The sequence below is a fragment of the Platalea leucorodia genome, assembly GCF_965183815.1.
Source record: "Platalea leucorodia genome assembly, chromosome: 4".
NCBI lineage: Eukaryota > Metazoa > Chordata > Aves > Pelecaniformes > Threskiornithidae > Platalea > Platalea leucorodia.
In genome coordinates, this window is record NC_138826.1 from 95,959,379 (window position 1) to 95,975,871 (window position 16,493).

At 39.1% G+C, this 16,493-nt stretch overlaps 1 protein-coding gene across 8 annotated transcripts in view; it reads right to left on the bottom strand.

The window, feature by feature from the left end:
* NRCAM (neuronal cell adhesion molecule) overlaps positions 1–16,493 on the bottom strand; it is a gene marked incomplete at its 3' end in the record, with an annotated part of 65,334 nt that overhangs the window by 20,601 nt on the left and 28,240 nt on the right. For 5 of the 8 annotated variants that reach the window (XM_082311116.1, XM_082311120.1, XM_082311119.1 and 2 more), the window contains exons 16-20: positions 15,829–16,054; positions 15,415–15,530; positions 11,320–11,524; positions 10,997–11,119; positions 9,790–9,966 (exon numbers count right to left, since the gene is read on the bottom strand). In XM_082311116.1, coding sequence (XP_082167242.1) covers positions 9,790–9,966; positions 10,997–11,119; positions 11,320–11,524; positions 15,415–15,530; positions 15,829–16,054 — 847 coding nt within the window. Of the gene's footprint in view, positions 1–9,780; positions 9,967–10,996; positions 11,120–11,319; positions 11,525–15,414; positions 15,531–15,828; positions 16,055–16,493 lie in introns of all 8 variants that reach the window. The other 3 variants (XM_082311121.1, XM_082311118.1, XM_082311123.1) reach the window with 2 other exon arrangements.

Consider the following 16,493-nt stretch of genomic DNA (forward strand, 5'->3'; position numbering starts at 1 on the left):
TATGAGTACCGTATCTAGAAAACTATAGTTTCTGAGTCTTTTTAAAAAATATCTGAATGATGCAAATTCTGTCAATTCCCCTGAAAATATATTCTCATGATTACGGATTTTCACAATATCAGACTTTTATCCCCATACTTGCATCAAATTTTTCTTCTTAACTCTATTCCAGTAGCACTCATTCAACTCTTAAATCTGTATTAACTAATTACTTCCACACTTGATGTCTTTGTAGGTAAGTTGTGCTTATATATTTTACATATTATTTCCTTCACCAACCAAAAATAATAAGGAATATATTATTTAAATAATAAAGAATATATTTATTTCTTGGTTAATACCACCTGAACAAAATCAAATAGAAAGACTAGATTAAAAAAAAAAAAAGACATCTAGGTTACTAAGTCAACAACAAAACCCCTAAGAAATACCAGAGCCAGGGCTGTCTGTGGGAAATCTAGCATGTAACCATATACACTATGGTAATGCAAGGGGATTAGATTCTGCTTCTCTGTGCCACTTGAAGGTAGCAAGAGGAAAGAATAGCAGGCTCTAAATTTAGAAAGGTGCAGTCTGCGATTGCAGACAGGATATATAAACTTCCTTCCTCATTTGCACATAGGGACAGGTGTTCGTTACAATCAGCATCAAAGCATTTGTTCTGTACCAAGAAAACAACTGGTTTGTATTCTAAATGCGACTTTGTTTTGTTTCATTAAATCGTATTTTCCTGGGTTTTGCTCTTCCACAAAAGATGTCTCATTAGCAGCACAACTGTATGACTGGTATTTGTCACCAATGTTAAAGACAGAAGAAACTATTATCAATAATCTGTTTCAAACTCTTGCAAACAGACACCACAGAATTACACCTAACTTCTCCCTCCTCATGCCGGAGCACTTGGGGATGAAGGAAACTGTCTCATCTTCAGTGAAAGACTCCAGATGACAGTCAGCTTCTGTAACACTAAGCAAATTCGATAATCACCTTCCCTGTAAAGCCTCCATCTCATCTTGTGTTTTGTTTCTTTTTCCACCTCCAATTTCCAGTTTCTGCTCTGATTAAAGAGTTGCCTGCGAGATTAAAGACCTGGTATCTGGTAAATGTCTTTCTGTTCATATGATTGTATATAATAATTAAGTTAGTTCTGAAAATTACCTTCATTTCCTTGGTGTCTTAGTTTCTAAATCCTTTCAATTGACTGATTTATGCTTACATTTATCAGATGTACTCTTATCTGATTCTTACCAATAGCTGTTTGTACAGATTTATCCATGTGTAGTATTTGGTCAGATTTAAGTTCTGTTTTTTTCCGATTGAATACAGTGCACCAAGAAATTTGTTCACTAGCACATTTATTTTCAAAATAATTATTTTTGTAATTCTTCCTCTTTTTCACTACTACTTGATCTAATTTTCCAGCAGGCCTGCAAAGTTTTAGTTAAGTCTGTTAAATGTGCCATATTTGCAACATGAATACACACATAAGAAGAAAAAAGATGGCTGATGGATCCCAAGGTGATGAAAGCCTAGAGTCGAAGTGGTTACAATGTTTAAAGCTTGTCTCCAATCTACCCAGACTCTCGTCTTCTCAATCAGCACACCTCTAATTATAATTAACCTCTTAGTTCTTCAATATGTTTCCCAGCACTGTTCACAAATGCAAAATGTGTAATTGTCAGTTGGCAGAAACTGTCAGCTTGTGCAAGCGCCAGTTGGTACAAAGCGGGGCAGAAAGCTTTGTCTGAGGGAGCAGGGCTTTTTCAGTAGCAGAGCACTGTGCTCTCTTCATCTGTAATATGCACAATGCTGTGCAGCAGCGCTGGCAAAAGCGTCGCTCTAAAACTAATGGGAATGGATTGTTAATAAGTTACCGACTTTATACAGACCGACTCTTATTCAGCTACCTCCAGTAAATTAAGCTCTTTTATCCACGTTACGATACAATGCAAAATTTAGCTGGCACTTCTGAGTATGGTTTCATTCCTGTTGTGAGATATGGTATAAAAGCATTTGCCAATTGTTGAGAAAGAGGGCTAGGCTTAAAGTAAAATTTTCCTTTCTTTTCAAATTAATTCCAGTGCTTTTTTTAGTGGAGTTTTTTGTACAGTTGTATTTAATCCTCCAGCCTTTCAGGAACACAGTTCCTCCAAATAGCACAGTTACACTTGGGCTGCAGATTCAAAAGAATTTAACAAGACATGACATGAGATATGAATAGATTTTAACAACAGAATAGGTACTCTCTCTCAAGATTTAGTTCAGCAGAACAATAAATTAAATAATCCCCAAAGTGACTAAACTTTAGGAATTTTCATGGGATTCACCTGATCTCCAGGAAAAAATGGTAGGTAAGTGACAAGCACACAATTGAAGACTGGTGTCAAATGGAAAATAAAAACCGCAAAGCAATACATCATAGACAATTAGTTAAAATGCATATGTAAAGAGAAAAACAAATTCAAAGGAAAAAACCCCACACCCACACACAAGAAACGATGAAGGAAAAAGGTAATAGATTCTGCCAGAGCCTGTAAGACGCAGAGAAGGGTTTTGCATTTGTTTGCTTTTTAACCTACAACTTTTACAGTATGAAATTCAAGCCTTAGTATAACAGTAGGAGTGAATTCCATTTCTGGCAGTGAGAGATGGGCATTAGTCACTTCTAAGATTATTGAGGCCATTTCAAGAGCATTCGTGTAGCGCAATAAATACGGAAGAAGAAATGCAAGAAATCTTTTCACTGATAAGCATTTAGCATGGCATGGATTTTGCATGATGTCTACGAAGCGAAAGGTATTTGCAGGAATTTTTGCATTGCAATAATCATCATTTTCTCTAGTCTAGCATGCAAAGCATCATCATTGTTCCCAGTAGACTTAAAAGAGGGCAAAACAGTGGTTTTGTATAGCAGGCTGTACTGAAAGAATCACATAGATATATCATGGAGAAGTCCACAGGGAGAGAGTGGCTGAAGGAACAGTACAAAAATACTATAATCAACTTGAAAAGAAAAAGCAGCTTGAACTTGTTAGCAAGAAATATGGAGACATTATGTGAAATGATTCAAAGAGGGAGGGAAAACAGATGGTGGGCAGGGAAAATGATTTAAGGAACAGCATTTAGTACAGAACAAAGAAAATTGAGATGATCCTATCTTCTTTGAAGAGATCAGAGATATGAACTCAGCTGAGAATGATTTCTAGCCTACAGTGAAGAGCTACATATTGGAGATTCAGTCAGAAAAAAGAATAGTTTCAAACCCAGAGGCCAGACTACTTGTTGTTCTCCCTCGCAACAGAAGTATTTCTGCCAATAGTACTTGAGATGTGAAGTTCACGTGAAGGCGGCAGACCAGACTGAGTACTGCATTGAGAGGAAGCGTTAGCTTCAATTGCATCATAGAATCATAGAATCGTCAAGGTTGAAAAGACCCTTAAGATCATTGAGTCCAACCGTTAACCTAGCACTGCCAAGACCATCTATACCATGTCCTCAAGCACCACATCTATCCGTTCTTTAAATGCCTCCAGGGATGGAGACTCAACCACTTTGCTGGGCAGCCTGTTCCAATGCTTGACCACCCTCTCAGTGAAGAAGTTTTTCCTAATATCTAACCTAAACTTCCCCTGGCACAGCTTGAGGCTATTTCCTCTCGTCCTATCACTCGTTACTAGGGAGAAGAGACAGACCCCCACCTCGCTACAACCTCCTTTCAGGTAGTTGTAGAGAGCAATAAGGTCTCCCCTCAGCCTCCTCTTCTCCAGACTAAACAACCCCAGCTCCCTCAGCTGCTCCTCATAACACTTGTGCTCTAGGCCCTTCGCCAACTTCATTGCCCTTCTTTGGACACGCTCCAGCACCTTGATGTCCTTCTTGTAGTGAGGGGCCCAAAACTGAACACAGTATTTGAGGTGCGGCCTCACCAGTGCCGAGTACAGGGGCACTGTCACCTCCCTGGTCCTGCTGGCCACACTATTCCTCATATAAGCCAGGATGCCATTGGCCCTCTTGGCCACCTGGGCACACTGCTGGCTCCTGTTCAGGCGGCTGTCAACCAACACCCCCAGGTCCTTTTCCTCCAAACAGCTCTGCAGCCACTCCTCCCCCAGCCTGTAGCATTGCATGGGGTTGTTGTGACCGAAGTGCAGGACCCGGCACTTAGCCTTGTTGAACCTCATACAGTTGGCCCCGGCCCAACGATCCAGCCTGGCCAGGTCCCTCTGCAGGGCCTTCCTACCCTCCAGCAGATTGACACTTCCACCCAACTTGGTGTTGTCTGCAAACTTACTGAGGGTGCACTCGATCCCCTCATCCAGATCATCAATGAAGATGTTGAACAGGACCAGCCCCAATACTGAGCCCTGGGGAACACCACTTGTGACCGGCCGCCAACTGGTTTTGACTCCATTCACCACCACTCTCTGGGCTCAGCCGTCCAGCCAGTTTTTAACCCAGCGCAGAGTGCACCCATCCAAGGCGTGAGCAGCCAGCTTCTCCAGGAGAATGCTGTGGGAGACTGTGTCAAAGGCCTTACTAAAGTCCAAGTAGACAACATCCACAGCCTTCCCCTCATCCACTAAGCAGGTCACCTTGTCATAGAAGGAGACCAGGTTAGTGAAACAGGATCTCCCTTTCATAAACCCATGCTGGCTGGGCCTGATCCCCCGGTTGTCCCACCCGTGCCACGTAATGGCACTCAAGATGATCTACTCCATGACCTTCCCCGGCACCGAGGTCAGGCCGACAGGCCTATAGTTACCCAGATCCTCCTTCTGACCCTTCTTGTAGAGGGGCGTCACGTTTGCTAGCTTCTAGTCATCCGGGACCTCCCCGGTTGACCAGGACTGCTGATAAATAATGGAGAGTGGCTTGGCCAGCTCCTCTGCCAGCTCCCTCAGTATCCTCGGGTGGATCCCATCTGGCCCCATGGACTTGTGCGCATCCAGGTGGAGGAGCAGGTCAGTGACTGCCACCTCTTCAATAACTGGGACTTCATTTTGCGTCCTATCTCTCCATCTCCCAGCTCAGGGGCCTGAAAACCCCGAGGATGACTAGCTTGACTATTAAAGACTGAGGCAAAGAAGGCATTAAGTACCTCTGCCTTCACCTCATGCTTCGTGGCAAGGTTACCTTCTGCATCCAACAAAGGAGGGAGATTCTCCCTGGCCCTCCTTTTGTCACTAACATATTTATAAAAACTTTTTTTGTTGTCTTTAACGGTGGTGGCCAGTTTAAGTTCCAGCTGTGCCTTCGCCTTTCCGATCTTCTCCCTGCACATCCTCACAACCTCCTTGTAATCCCCCTGAGTCGCCTGCCCCTTCTTCCAAAGGCGGTAAGCTCTCCTTTTGTTCCTGAGTTCTAGCCAAAGCTCTCTGTTCAGCCAGGCCGGTCTTCTCCCTGCCCTGCTCGACTTGCGTCACATGGGGACGGCTTGCTCCTGCGCCTTTGAGATTTCCTCCTTGAATAACGTCCAGCCTTCCTGGACTCCTTTGCCCTTCAGGACTGCCTGCCAAGGGACTCTGTTAACCAGATTCCTGAACAGCCCAAAGTCCGCCCTTCTAAAGTTCAGGGTAGCGGTCTTGCTGACCCCCTTCCTTACCTCTCCTAGAATTGAAAACTCTATCATGTCGTGGTCGCTGAGCCCAAGACAGCCTCCGACCACCACATCGCCCACCAGGCCCTCTCTGTTCATAAACAGCAGGTCCAGCGGGGCACCTCCCCTGGTTGGCTCGCTTACCAGCTGTGTCAGGAAGTTATCTCCCACACGCTCCAGGAGCCTCCGAGGCTGCTTCCTCTCTGCTGCGTTGTATTTCCAGCAGGTATCTGGTAAATTGAAGTTTCCCACGAGAACAAGGGCTAGGGATTGTGAGACTTCAGCCAACCGCTTGTAGAATACTTCATCTGTTTCCTCGTCCTGGTTGGGTGGTCTGTAACAGACTCCCACCAGGATGTCTGCCTTGTTAGCCTTCCCCCTGATCTTAACCCATAAGGACTCAACCTTATCATTACTGTCGTTGAGTTCTAGACAGTCAAAACACTCCCTAACATACAGGGCTACCCCTCCCCCTCTCCTTCCCAGCCTGTCCCTTCTAAAGAGCTTGTAGCCATCCATTGCAGCACTCCAGTTATGTGAGTCATCCCACCATGTTTCCGTGATGGCGACCACATCATAGTTTTCCTGCCGCACAGTGGCTTCCAGCTCCTCCTGTTTATTGCCCATGCTGCATGCATTGGTGTAAATGCACTTCAGTTGGGCTATAGATCTCTTCAGCAACAGGTAAAGTAGGTAACTGTGAAGGTAACTGTGATCTCAAACCTTATTTTAATTGCAGTTCAGGACTGCCAGTTACCAGTGTCTGCACGCATGCAGACTACAAGAACTTGCTTTCAAATAAAAATGTTGACTAAATCACAAAGAAACTGAAAAATGAAACAAGAAGGCTTTTGAAATGTAGAGACTGACATGTCATGGCATGACTCCCTACACTTCAGCTTACCACAAACACAGTAAGGAGCCCCTGTGACTGTTTATTTTAATCAGCAACTCTCATTTCTACCACGGGTCAAACTTGTATTCTCTTCCTTCCTCTATAGCCCAGTTATTAAAAACTTCTAATGGAAAAGGGTAGGAAAGACTTGACACCAGTGATCACCTGAGTCACTTTCCAGCTGCTACTATAATTATTTTATATGTAATCAGGTTCTTACTCCCCAATTTTTCTCACACCTCTGTTACCTCATGCCTGTCGTTAGATGTCAATACATAAATGGCAATATATATGTATAGGCCCTCCTGCACTTAATGGAGGAGTAAAAATTCACTGCTGGGTACGGCTTCTTCTTGAATGGGCTGACTATTGCCATCTTCCAAATCCACCCACTCATGAAACCAAATAATTTGGCACTTGATCTTGCTAATACGATCCTCCTTTTCCTTCCTCATAGTCCCTGATCAGTAGCGAAAACAGTTAACACATTAATGTAAGTAACCACTGAGAACATTCATCTCAGACCTGCAGCAACTCAGATGTCCTAACAGATGTCATGGCTTTAGTTCCATCCTGTTTGCAGTTCCAAAATTTTCTTTGCAATTGTAAGAGCTAGATGCTACAGGAATATGTAAAAACTTTGAAACCGTAAACGGCATGGAACCAAACGAAGACATCTGTTTAGTTCTCAGAGAATCTGAGATGACAGCCCTGAAATGTGAGCTGCTCCAGCTGATCTTACAAATAAGACACTTTCTGCTAGCCACAGACTGTGATACAGCTAAAATTAGACCGCAGTTTCACACAGAGAATCCATTTTTCCTTGCATGGGTTTTTATAGTCAGCTATAAATAATGAGAACTTAATTTACATTTCTGCTGTTAATGTCCAGGACTACAAGCCAGTTTGATTGTTCCAATCTGTGCTGACTTCTTAGCTACAACTAGACTAAAAAACAGTAAGAAAGACTTGTCATTAAAATAAATCCACAACTCCATACACTTACCAGAAATGCAACTGATATTAGAACATACTTATATATATAATATATGCACAAATGCGTGCATACATATATATAGTCTGATTTATACCAGACTGAGCGAATTAAGTTCTTTTTATGGCTATTATCATTCAAAACACCTGATCATCAAGTGGAAAGAAAATATATGTAAAAAAAATTTATGCTATCTCTTCCAAGTTTGTAAAAAATGTTGGGTATTTCATGTACAGATTTGATTTGGGATGTTTATAGTCTGAGAATCTGAAGCACAGATGTTCATTAGTGTTAATCACACCTCTGTGATAAAATGACACATATGTATAGAGACACCTTTCTGACTTACAGCTACCTAACAGTCCTCAGGACAATCTTAGCTTCTGACAGTAAAGGTATCAAAATTCATAAAAACTGTGTGCAACAATGTGAAGAACACCTTGTTTGGCAGAACAACTGCATCATAAAGAACTAAATATTACTGAATTCAAGAATATGGAAGTTAGTATGTTCCCCCTCACTGAAGTATCCCCTCAAGTGCTCACAAGATCTGTGAACCTAAGACGGCAGGAAGCCATTTGCCTGTATATTCAATCTGATACTTGAACTGAGAAGTAAACAGAGGGTATTGTCAATCATCTGTCTCCTATGCACAGTTGGCTTGCAAATGAAATAAATGTGATCAAATGGGTAGCATTAATCAGCAGTGAGAACAAGAACACACCTACTTTTTTAAAACAAAAAAATGCACATGGCACAGTAAAAAAAATCTCCTTTGCGAAAGTGCTGGTTTTTCTACTCCAGCTAATCAGTGCTAGTGCACCTGGATCCTGAATATTTATGACAGTGACATACATCTGTTAAATGTTCAGAAATAATTAGACTTTGCTGAAGCAAAGCTAATGAATTCCCCTGGAACTCTGGGGCAAAATAAACAGATGAAAGGTATTAATAAGCATTCTGGATTCCTTTAAAAAAAACAAAAAAAACAAAAAAAACCCAACAAAACCCACAAATGTTTTCTTCCAGCACTGATTAACACTTTGTATAGCAATGTGTAGTCCAAGATTTTCTGTCCTTACCACTGAAATTTCCCCATTTGCAACACTGCAAAATCCACACATTAACAAATCATGCAGTTTCATTTTACCTTTGCCTGCACCTACAGCAGGACGGAGAATACCAGCTTTAATGGAGGAAAACAAGAATAGGAACACTATATAATTAGATACAACACCAAAGGGAACACACATATATAATTTCATTATAAACCATGAAAGCATGCAGACTAGATAAAATGTATTAATTGAAATAAATTAGAAACAATCCACTTATGCTGAACACTGACAGACTACTACAAGACAAAAATTAATATACATGCATTTACAAAATTTTATTGCTCATGCTTGTTAAGATTAATGATTTAAAATAAATGCAGTTCATATGCATCCTTAGTACACTATTAGAGAAACTGCATTGCACACCAACTCATCTACAGCAATTCCAATAAACTATAATTTTACTAAGCATAAAAATACATGAAAAGATGGTATCAAAATACACTTTTAATATTAAGATGTGCAAAATCATAAAAGGCATTTGCCCCAAATTTCCCCTTTGCTTTAAATTACTCTTATTTTATTAAGCTTTCATATTTAAATAAATAACATCTTCAACAAAAGAACTGCCAAAATCAGAGATCGAGAATGACTATAAATATAAAAATCAATAGTGACAGGATTGAACAATACACTTAAGAGTATTTAAATATTATACAATGTCACCAGTTACTTGGGGCCATAGATGACAAATTTATTTCTGCAGCTTTTTTGAAGTTACAGTTTTTGCCAGCTCTGTGAAAAAATTTAGACCTCACAGAAGCTGTTGCATACTTCAAAAGAGAAATAATTTCCTCTAGCCATAAAGCTGCATCATTTCACTACTGTTCTCTGTGACCAGAGAAGGTCAATGAAGCAGAATAGGTGAATGGAGGAAGACCACTTAAAATGTAAAGTTACAACTCTGAAGACCAGAAAAGCTGAAGTCTTAGATCTTGTAAGTTTATAACAAAAAGAAGGGCTTTACACCTCTTTTCGGGTTTCTACTACAGTAGAAAACCCTTGCACATCTTCTCTTAAAAACTATTTAAAATCTTTTATTAGTGTATAATACAGTTAAGAAAGGTCTAGAGAAAATTTTACTAGGGGCTATTTCCTTAATGGAAGGAAAGAGTAGTAATATTTTTAATAAAATTCATAGTGCCTTTTAAACTCAATGGGTTTTCTTTATACATACCCATCTTACCTTCATCCATAATTGTTACTGCTTCCTCAGTTATCTGACTTCCTGATCCAACTGAAGTTTGTGCGTTAAAGTAAAACTTGTACCGTGTGCTGTAATTCAAATTTTTTAATATCAAGCTGCTCTCGTTGGCAGGAATTCTTATCTCTACCAAGGGACCTAATTCATGTGTGTTGTTAACTGTTGTTACAAGAAGGAAAAAAAAAAAAAGAGTTAGTTAGGAAAATTGCCTATATTTTCATTGTGTTAAAACAGGCTTTTTTTGTTTGTATTTATTTGTTTTGTTTGTCTGCTGCATTGTTCATTTTGGATTATATGAATCATAATCTACAGTTTCAAAAGAAAGTCACCTTTGTGTAAAAAGGATCTATGCGAGGTACTAAAATTCAACAGGGAGATAGGAAACACCTACAAGTTTTTGAAGTTCAAGTTCCATTCTTGTAAGTGTCTGAATCCAAGGCAACTGAGTCTGCATCAAATCATCTGAACTTACACACATTTGAAACACTGATCATTAAAAAATTCTGAAACTCTAAACTAGCTGCCTCATAATAAATTCAGTATGCTCAGGAAAAAAAACACTGAAGTGACTTCTGACTAATGCCAAGGAACGGTGGAAGTTGGTAAGTGGAAGAAAGCAAACTTCCTTAACCTCTTCCATGCGCATGAATCTCTTAATTTCCAGTGTCACTGCTGACAAATTTCTGGGCAAGTAAGCAGTGGGATGGGGATCCTAAGGAAGTGATTTAGAGCTCTGGTATTAGTAAATGGCACATTTATGAATTTTTCATTTTAAAATTAAAATACCATGAAAATTGAAGAAGCAGACGACAATATAATTGGATATATTTTGATCTACTTCTAATGATAATTTATGTGCAGTTAGCAGATAGGATTTGTAAGTGGTAGTATCCGGCTTCTAACTTGTCTGTCAATTATATGTAGGACTTCACCTCCATTTTTCTGTGAAGCATGGTTTGAAGAAATAAAAATAATAGAAAAATGCTAACCTTGTACTTGAGCAAGAGAAGTTTTCCGAATAGAGTCATCTATATTGTCAAAATACACTAATCTTTTTCAAACGTGACATCTACAATGCAATCATATCTTTTGTACATTACAAATTTAATATAATTTTTTCTTAATAAATGCATTATTATTTGGTAGACATATTGTCTAAGCTAGAGCTATATATTCATAATTAACTTACTTGGCTGAAACTTCAGTATATATGATGTCAAAACACCATTTGGATGGGTAGGTGAACCCCACTCCAGAGTCAGAGAGTCCAACGTTGGGTTAGTAATCTTCAAAAAGGAGGGTGAGCTAGGAACTTTTAAGAAGAATATACAGTAAATACAAAGTAGATTAACTTAAAACAGCTCATGAATTATTAATTCTTAAGAATATTATTGTATCGAGCCAGATTATTATTTTATGATGTCCAAGATGCAAATTCAGCAATTATACCCTTAGTGTTCTATTTCTGAATATATCACATTTAGTTTATTCTCTAACTTTCTCATTTCATACCTCCTTCAGGGGTCTTAAATACTTTGTCTGGGCTTGCTGGTCCTTCTCCTTTACCATTAACAACTCTAACATTCAGCTTGTAAGAACTATAAGGCTCCAGCCCTGGCAACATTCCGAAAGTCTTGTTTCCCCTGAAAGTCAAGATCTTTTTTTCTACATGCCGCCTACTCCTTCTGGATAGACTCTGCACTTTCCAGTAGTAAACCTAAAGACAAAAGAAAATCTACAGTGAGTGTTTAGGTGTTCTAATTTTACAAACTCTTAAGCTTTTCCATGAGTATCCATGAATTATAGGTAGGAATAACTGCAATTTTAATAAGCTCAGGTGAGACACATCATAGAGCTTTCCTGCTCCAGAAACAGACCTTGTTCAGAAACAGTCATGTCTACGCAACTGAGTGAAGACTATCACCTGCCAGTTCTGCTAATGCTCAAAGCCAGTTTGACACAAGTTCTGGTTTCGAACTGCATGAGTATGTGATGGTTCTCATGTTAGCAAGTCCATCTGAGAGGTAGGACTCATTCATACCATCCATTCTTGCAGTAAGATGTCTACACAGCTTCCAAAGCAGACTTGCACTTTGCCACCTTGTTATGTCACACACCTGACCATGCTATTCCCTGTGATGTGGAAACCAAGTAGGTATTTTTAAATGGGAAAGAAAACAAAATATTTGTCTGGGTTGGAAAAATACACAAGTTCTGAAAGGACTCTGAGGTTACAGTCATGGAATGATCTCCACCTAGCGACAGGAAGACTATTCCTCCATTTATGTGACAATTAGATCACATCACAAAGCTGATTCTGGTGTCCATTTCGCTGATTGAGTTTCTAAGAAACTACAGATGAGCCTCAGAGGTAATTACCTTGACTGCAGTCTCTTTACTACACAGTCTCTCTACCATGATACCTGGAAAGATATTAACCGTTGCCCCTACAAAGACTTGTGTTACTCCTAGGACTGTCACCTTTGTACACGTCAATGTTCATTTTTCACAGCATAATTTTCATGGATGTATGATCACACACTAAAACTGATAAAGCAATGTAAATGGATAAAATCCTGGTTCCATTTAGGCCAACTGCAAAACACTTCCTTAATTGAAGAAGCTGGGATTTCACATATGAATTCCAAAAAGGGAACTGTTAAGACTTCCAAAGCCTAACTAGATAGCTTATAAAGCAATGTTACACTGACACCAGCTTTCTATTGCTAACAACATATCATTTCACTCTAATCACTGCTAAGCGCCACTGTGTTTTACATGGCCTGAGTTAATGTTTTTCAACACCGCCAGCTGTCATCCTGTAGCTCTCATCCTACCAGCTAGCGTAGAAAGCCATTTACAAGCTAACACAAGCTTGAAGCGTTGGTACTATTAGTATTGAAACTCATCAGGTATAGTTCATGGTATTTTAAGAATTGTTAGCCAGTAACTTTTCACAAAGCACATGATTAGAGTTGGATCCTCACTTGTCACTAGCCAGGCTGAAATTAAAAGAGAGTGTTAATAAGCTGGGTTTGATAAGCAGTGAGTTGGAAGAGGAATATGACAGTAAAAGAGACTGCATCACATTTTTCACATACGGTACTGAATAACCACTGAATTCATAAGAATAACAGGAAGAAATGGCAGCAGTAACAGTGAAAAGAATTATTTTTAAAATTTCTTCTTAGGTTTGAAATGCTTTATAGGACCACAGTATATCAAGTAATAGCTAGATTAATACAAGAGCAAAATATGAGTGATGTGCTGTAGACTGCTGCTAGATGTCTTCCTGCTTTGTTCATACATTTGTCTTCATGACGTGACTCTTTAGAGAAATACCCTTCTCTTTATTAAGAAATGTGTCCTTAATGCAACACTGCATATTGGGCTACCGTCTGAAATAATTTTATTAATTAGGAAAGCATGAGTTTGCTAGTAGGATTTTGCTGATGTGTTTAAAAAGAGAGAGTCATGTGCTTTGTAAGCTATGTCAATAACTAAGACACTTAAAGCATACTTGGCATCCATGAGAGGTTTTCAGCTTGAATTCAGAGAAAGCTTTATAACAATAACTATCCGCTATGTTTTAGGACTTGTTATGCCTTATCTAGTTTTTAGCCTATTTTAGCTTGATTTAGCTGTATCTGCAACAATTAATTAAGAAACTTTTGCTGCATCTGCAACTTATTCAATGATATACCATTGTCTCGTTTGTCCTAGCCATAACAGCAAAACTACTCAGTGGTCAGGTCTCAATCCTGTGGTCTTGAGCTTGTTTTATTTATAATTGTTGACGAACTTATTTTAGCTTCAGTTTTGCTTAGCTTTGTGTAATTGTGTGGTTCTCCTCCCCACAGAAAAAAATCATACTGTACACAGAGAAGGACTAATACATTAAACAGAAGTAATCATGGCATGACTCACCCCTTAGACCAACTGGAAAGGAAAGCGTGCAACCCATTAGCAAATACAGGACAGAAAAATAACCCTCAGAGACTCCAAGTCTGAGGAAAAAGAAATCTCCATCTAAACTTGGGATGATGACAACTCGCTGTAAGCATGCCTTTGACGGGGGAGAACATAACACCTGATGTATGGGCAGACGTTTGTGTCTATGGATTTTTTTGTATTATTAATGATCTTTAACAGAAATTTGGTGACTTGGATTATGAGCATTAGCATTGCTGTAACTGGATTAATAATAAGCATTAGCTTCACTAAATTCTAACTCTTTAATCCTCACATAACGGACGTTTTCTTTTGGTTGCCCATTTGTGGGTGAAATGTCAGGTTGATATGAGACTATCATCTGATAGATAAACATCTAACAGACTAATAAGTCCTGTTTCTCAGCCGAGTTTATTATCTAGAGTAAAGCACCACACTAACCACAAATACTTGTGCTAGCTCATACAGAACTAGCTTAAGTCTCTCTGAACGGTGGTATTTTGTGCCAGGTAAGTGACATCCACATACCAGGAACTCACATGCATGTGGTAACCAGCTGTAACGCGCTGAAGTTTGGTTTCAATGCTCTTGAATGCTAGTCCTCCATTTTATAATATAATGTACATTTATTCTCCTCCAAATATTCATTACTCTTTTTCAAATATTTCTTTTTCCTCTTTTCATTTAAACAGAAGTAGTTAAAATTAGTCTGTCTTACAAAGTAACCTAGTTCAGGCTGTGTAACTAGTCTGTTTTGTTAGAATGTATTTATTAGTATACTTGCAGAGGAGGAAAGAAGTAATTATTTTTTATTTTCTTCTGTTGTTGCATAGGAAGTCAGTATATCCTCTCATTCCACTCTTCCCTCCACAACCAGTCTACCATGCTTCTGCAGTTTCCACTCTTGCATTTCTTCTGATGGGCTTCTAGTGCAACCTCTGAAGCAACTTTTGCCATCAGATTTTCCCTGTCCTCCAGGGACACCAGTTGCCCCAGTTTCTAACCTTGAAGTCCTTCTGTCTCCCATTCTCTATTAATTGCAGTCTTTTGTCTCCAACACAGCCTTTTCAGTTATCATCAAAGCCAGCACATTATCTTACACTAAGCTTCCTTCAATTATATGTACACTCCAAATCTTCTGCCATTTCCTATCTCCTTAAACTGAGCTTTTAAACTGAGCTTTTTCTTGGCCTCCCAAAAGACACAGCACCCAGCATAAGCTAGCAAGTGGCCAGTTACTCGGAATTAAAGATGTGATTAATCATATTATGGCAGACAATGAGTAATCTTAGCATTAGACCTGGAAGAGGCTCCTACAGAAACTATTTCTTCTCATCCTCTAAATATCCTTTTGGAATAAGATCCGTAAAACTATTATCATTTTTTAATCTATATAATGTGTACAAACTTAATTGCAGGCACATCCCATTATACTTCAAGGACAATGTCACAGGAGGCTTGTGCTACAAGGCTGGAACACTGCTGAACTTTAAATGAATTGTATTGATGCTGTTGCTCTTGTCAGCAAAACTTGTGAGCTCACTGAAAACCAAGAGTCCTCTTATATGTCAGTTACTTCAATCTGGATACAGTCTCATATAGGAAGAGTGATCTATTTTAATAAATGAGGAACAGAAAGCTTTTGACTGTACTTACTTTGTACCCTTGAAGGTGTCCTCGGACACTTTTTAGTGGAACTGGGTCCCAATGCACCTTTGCTAATGTGCTGTTAATAACATGAACCTGCACATTGCCTGGAGCAACCATTGGCACTGTGTGGAAAGGATGCAACAAGTACCTAGTTAGAATGAGACATCACATGAATATACTTTTTCAGAATGAGTCTTTGCATTGCACTCAAGGAATACATTAAAATGTTCCTATGTTAAAAAGCTGACCTCAGGATTAATACTACAGAGTATTATGAAGCCTTATCATCTCCAAATTACTTCATTTTTATTAAAAAAAACCCCACTATCTCCCTTTTTCAATATTTTAGTATTTTAAATACCCATCCAGGTTACACATTTAGTTGCTTTTAGTACAGTTGAGTGAAACTACAAAACTTACAGTCTTCCCCTGAATGTCCAATCACCTCTGATGGCTCTGGTGCATATCCCAGGTCATTTAAAGCTTGTACTTTTATTTCATACGGAACAAAAGTTGGTGTACCAGACACAATATATTTAGATACATTTGCAACTATAACAGATGTCCATTCATCATCAACATCTTTCTGACGCCAGCTGACTTTGTACTGAAGCCCTGGTCCATTAGACTGAAAACCTTTTAAAGACTGAAATGAAAAGAAATATTTTTTAAAACATACCGAAGCATCTGAAAAATCCAAAGTAACAAAGGAAATACAGTGATTCTTCTTTAGAATTTTACTGAAAATTTACCACTGTGTTCTGTGACAGAGAAGCCCTGCTGAAATTTTCAAGCTATGCAATTTAGCTTTTACAAGAGGTCAGTTAAGTTGCTTTTCATTCAATAGTAAAAATCACATTGAATGGTGATCCTGGCCAATTCTCATGCAACCATACATTGTGATCACTGTATACATACTTTGTTTTCAAGTATTTCTTAAGAAGTGGAAGAGGGAAAAATAGACTTACATCAGATCCCTATAAACAGTGTTCCCTAGACAATGTTTCTTGCCTGGGATGGGAAATCGGTTTTACGTGGCTCTCCTTGAGCTCCTGTCATGATGGTAAGGACATGATAGAGAAAAC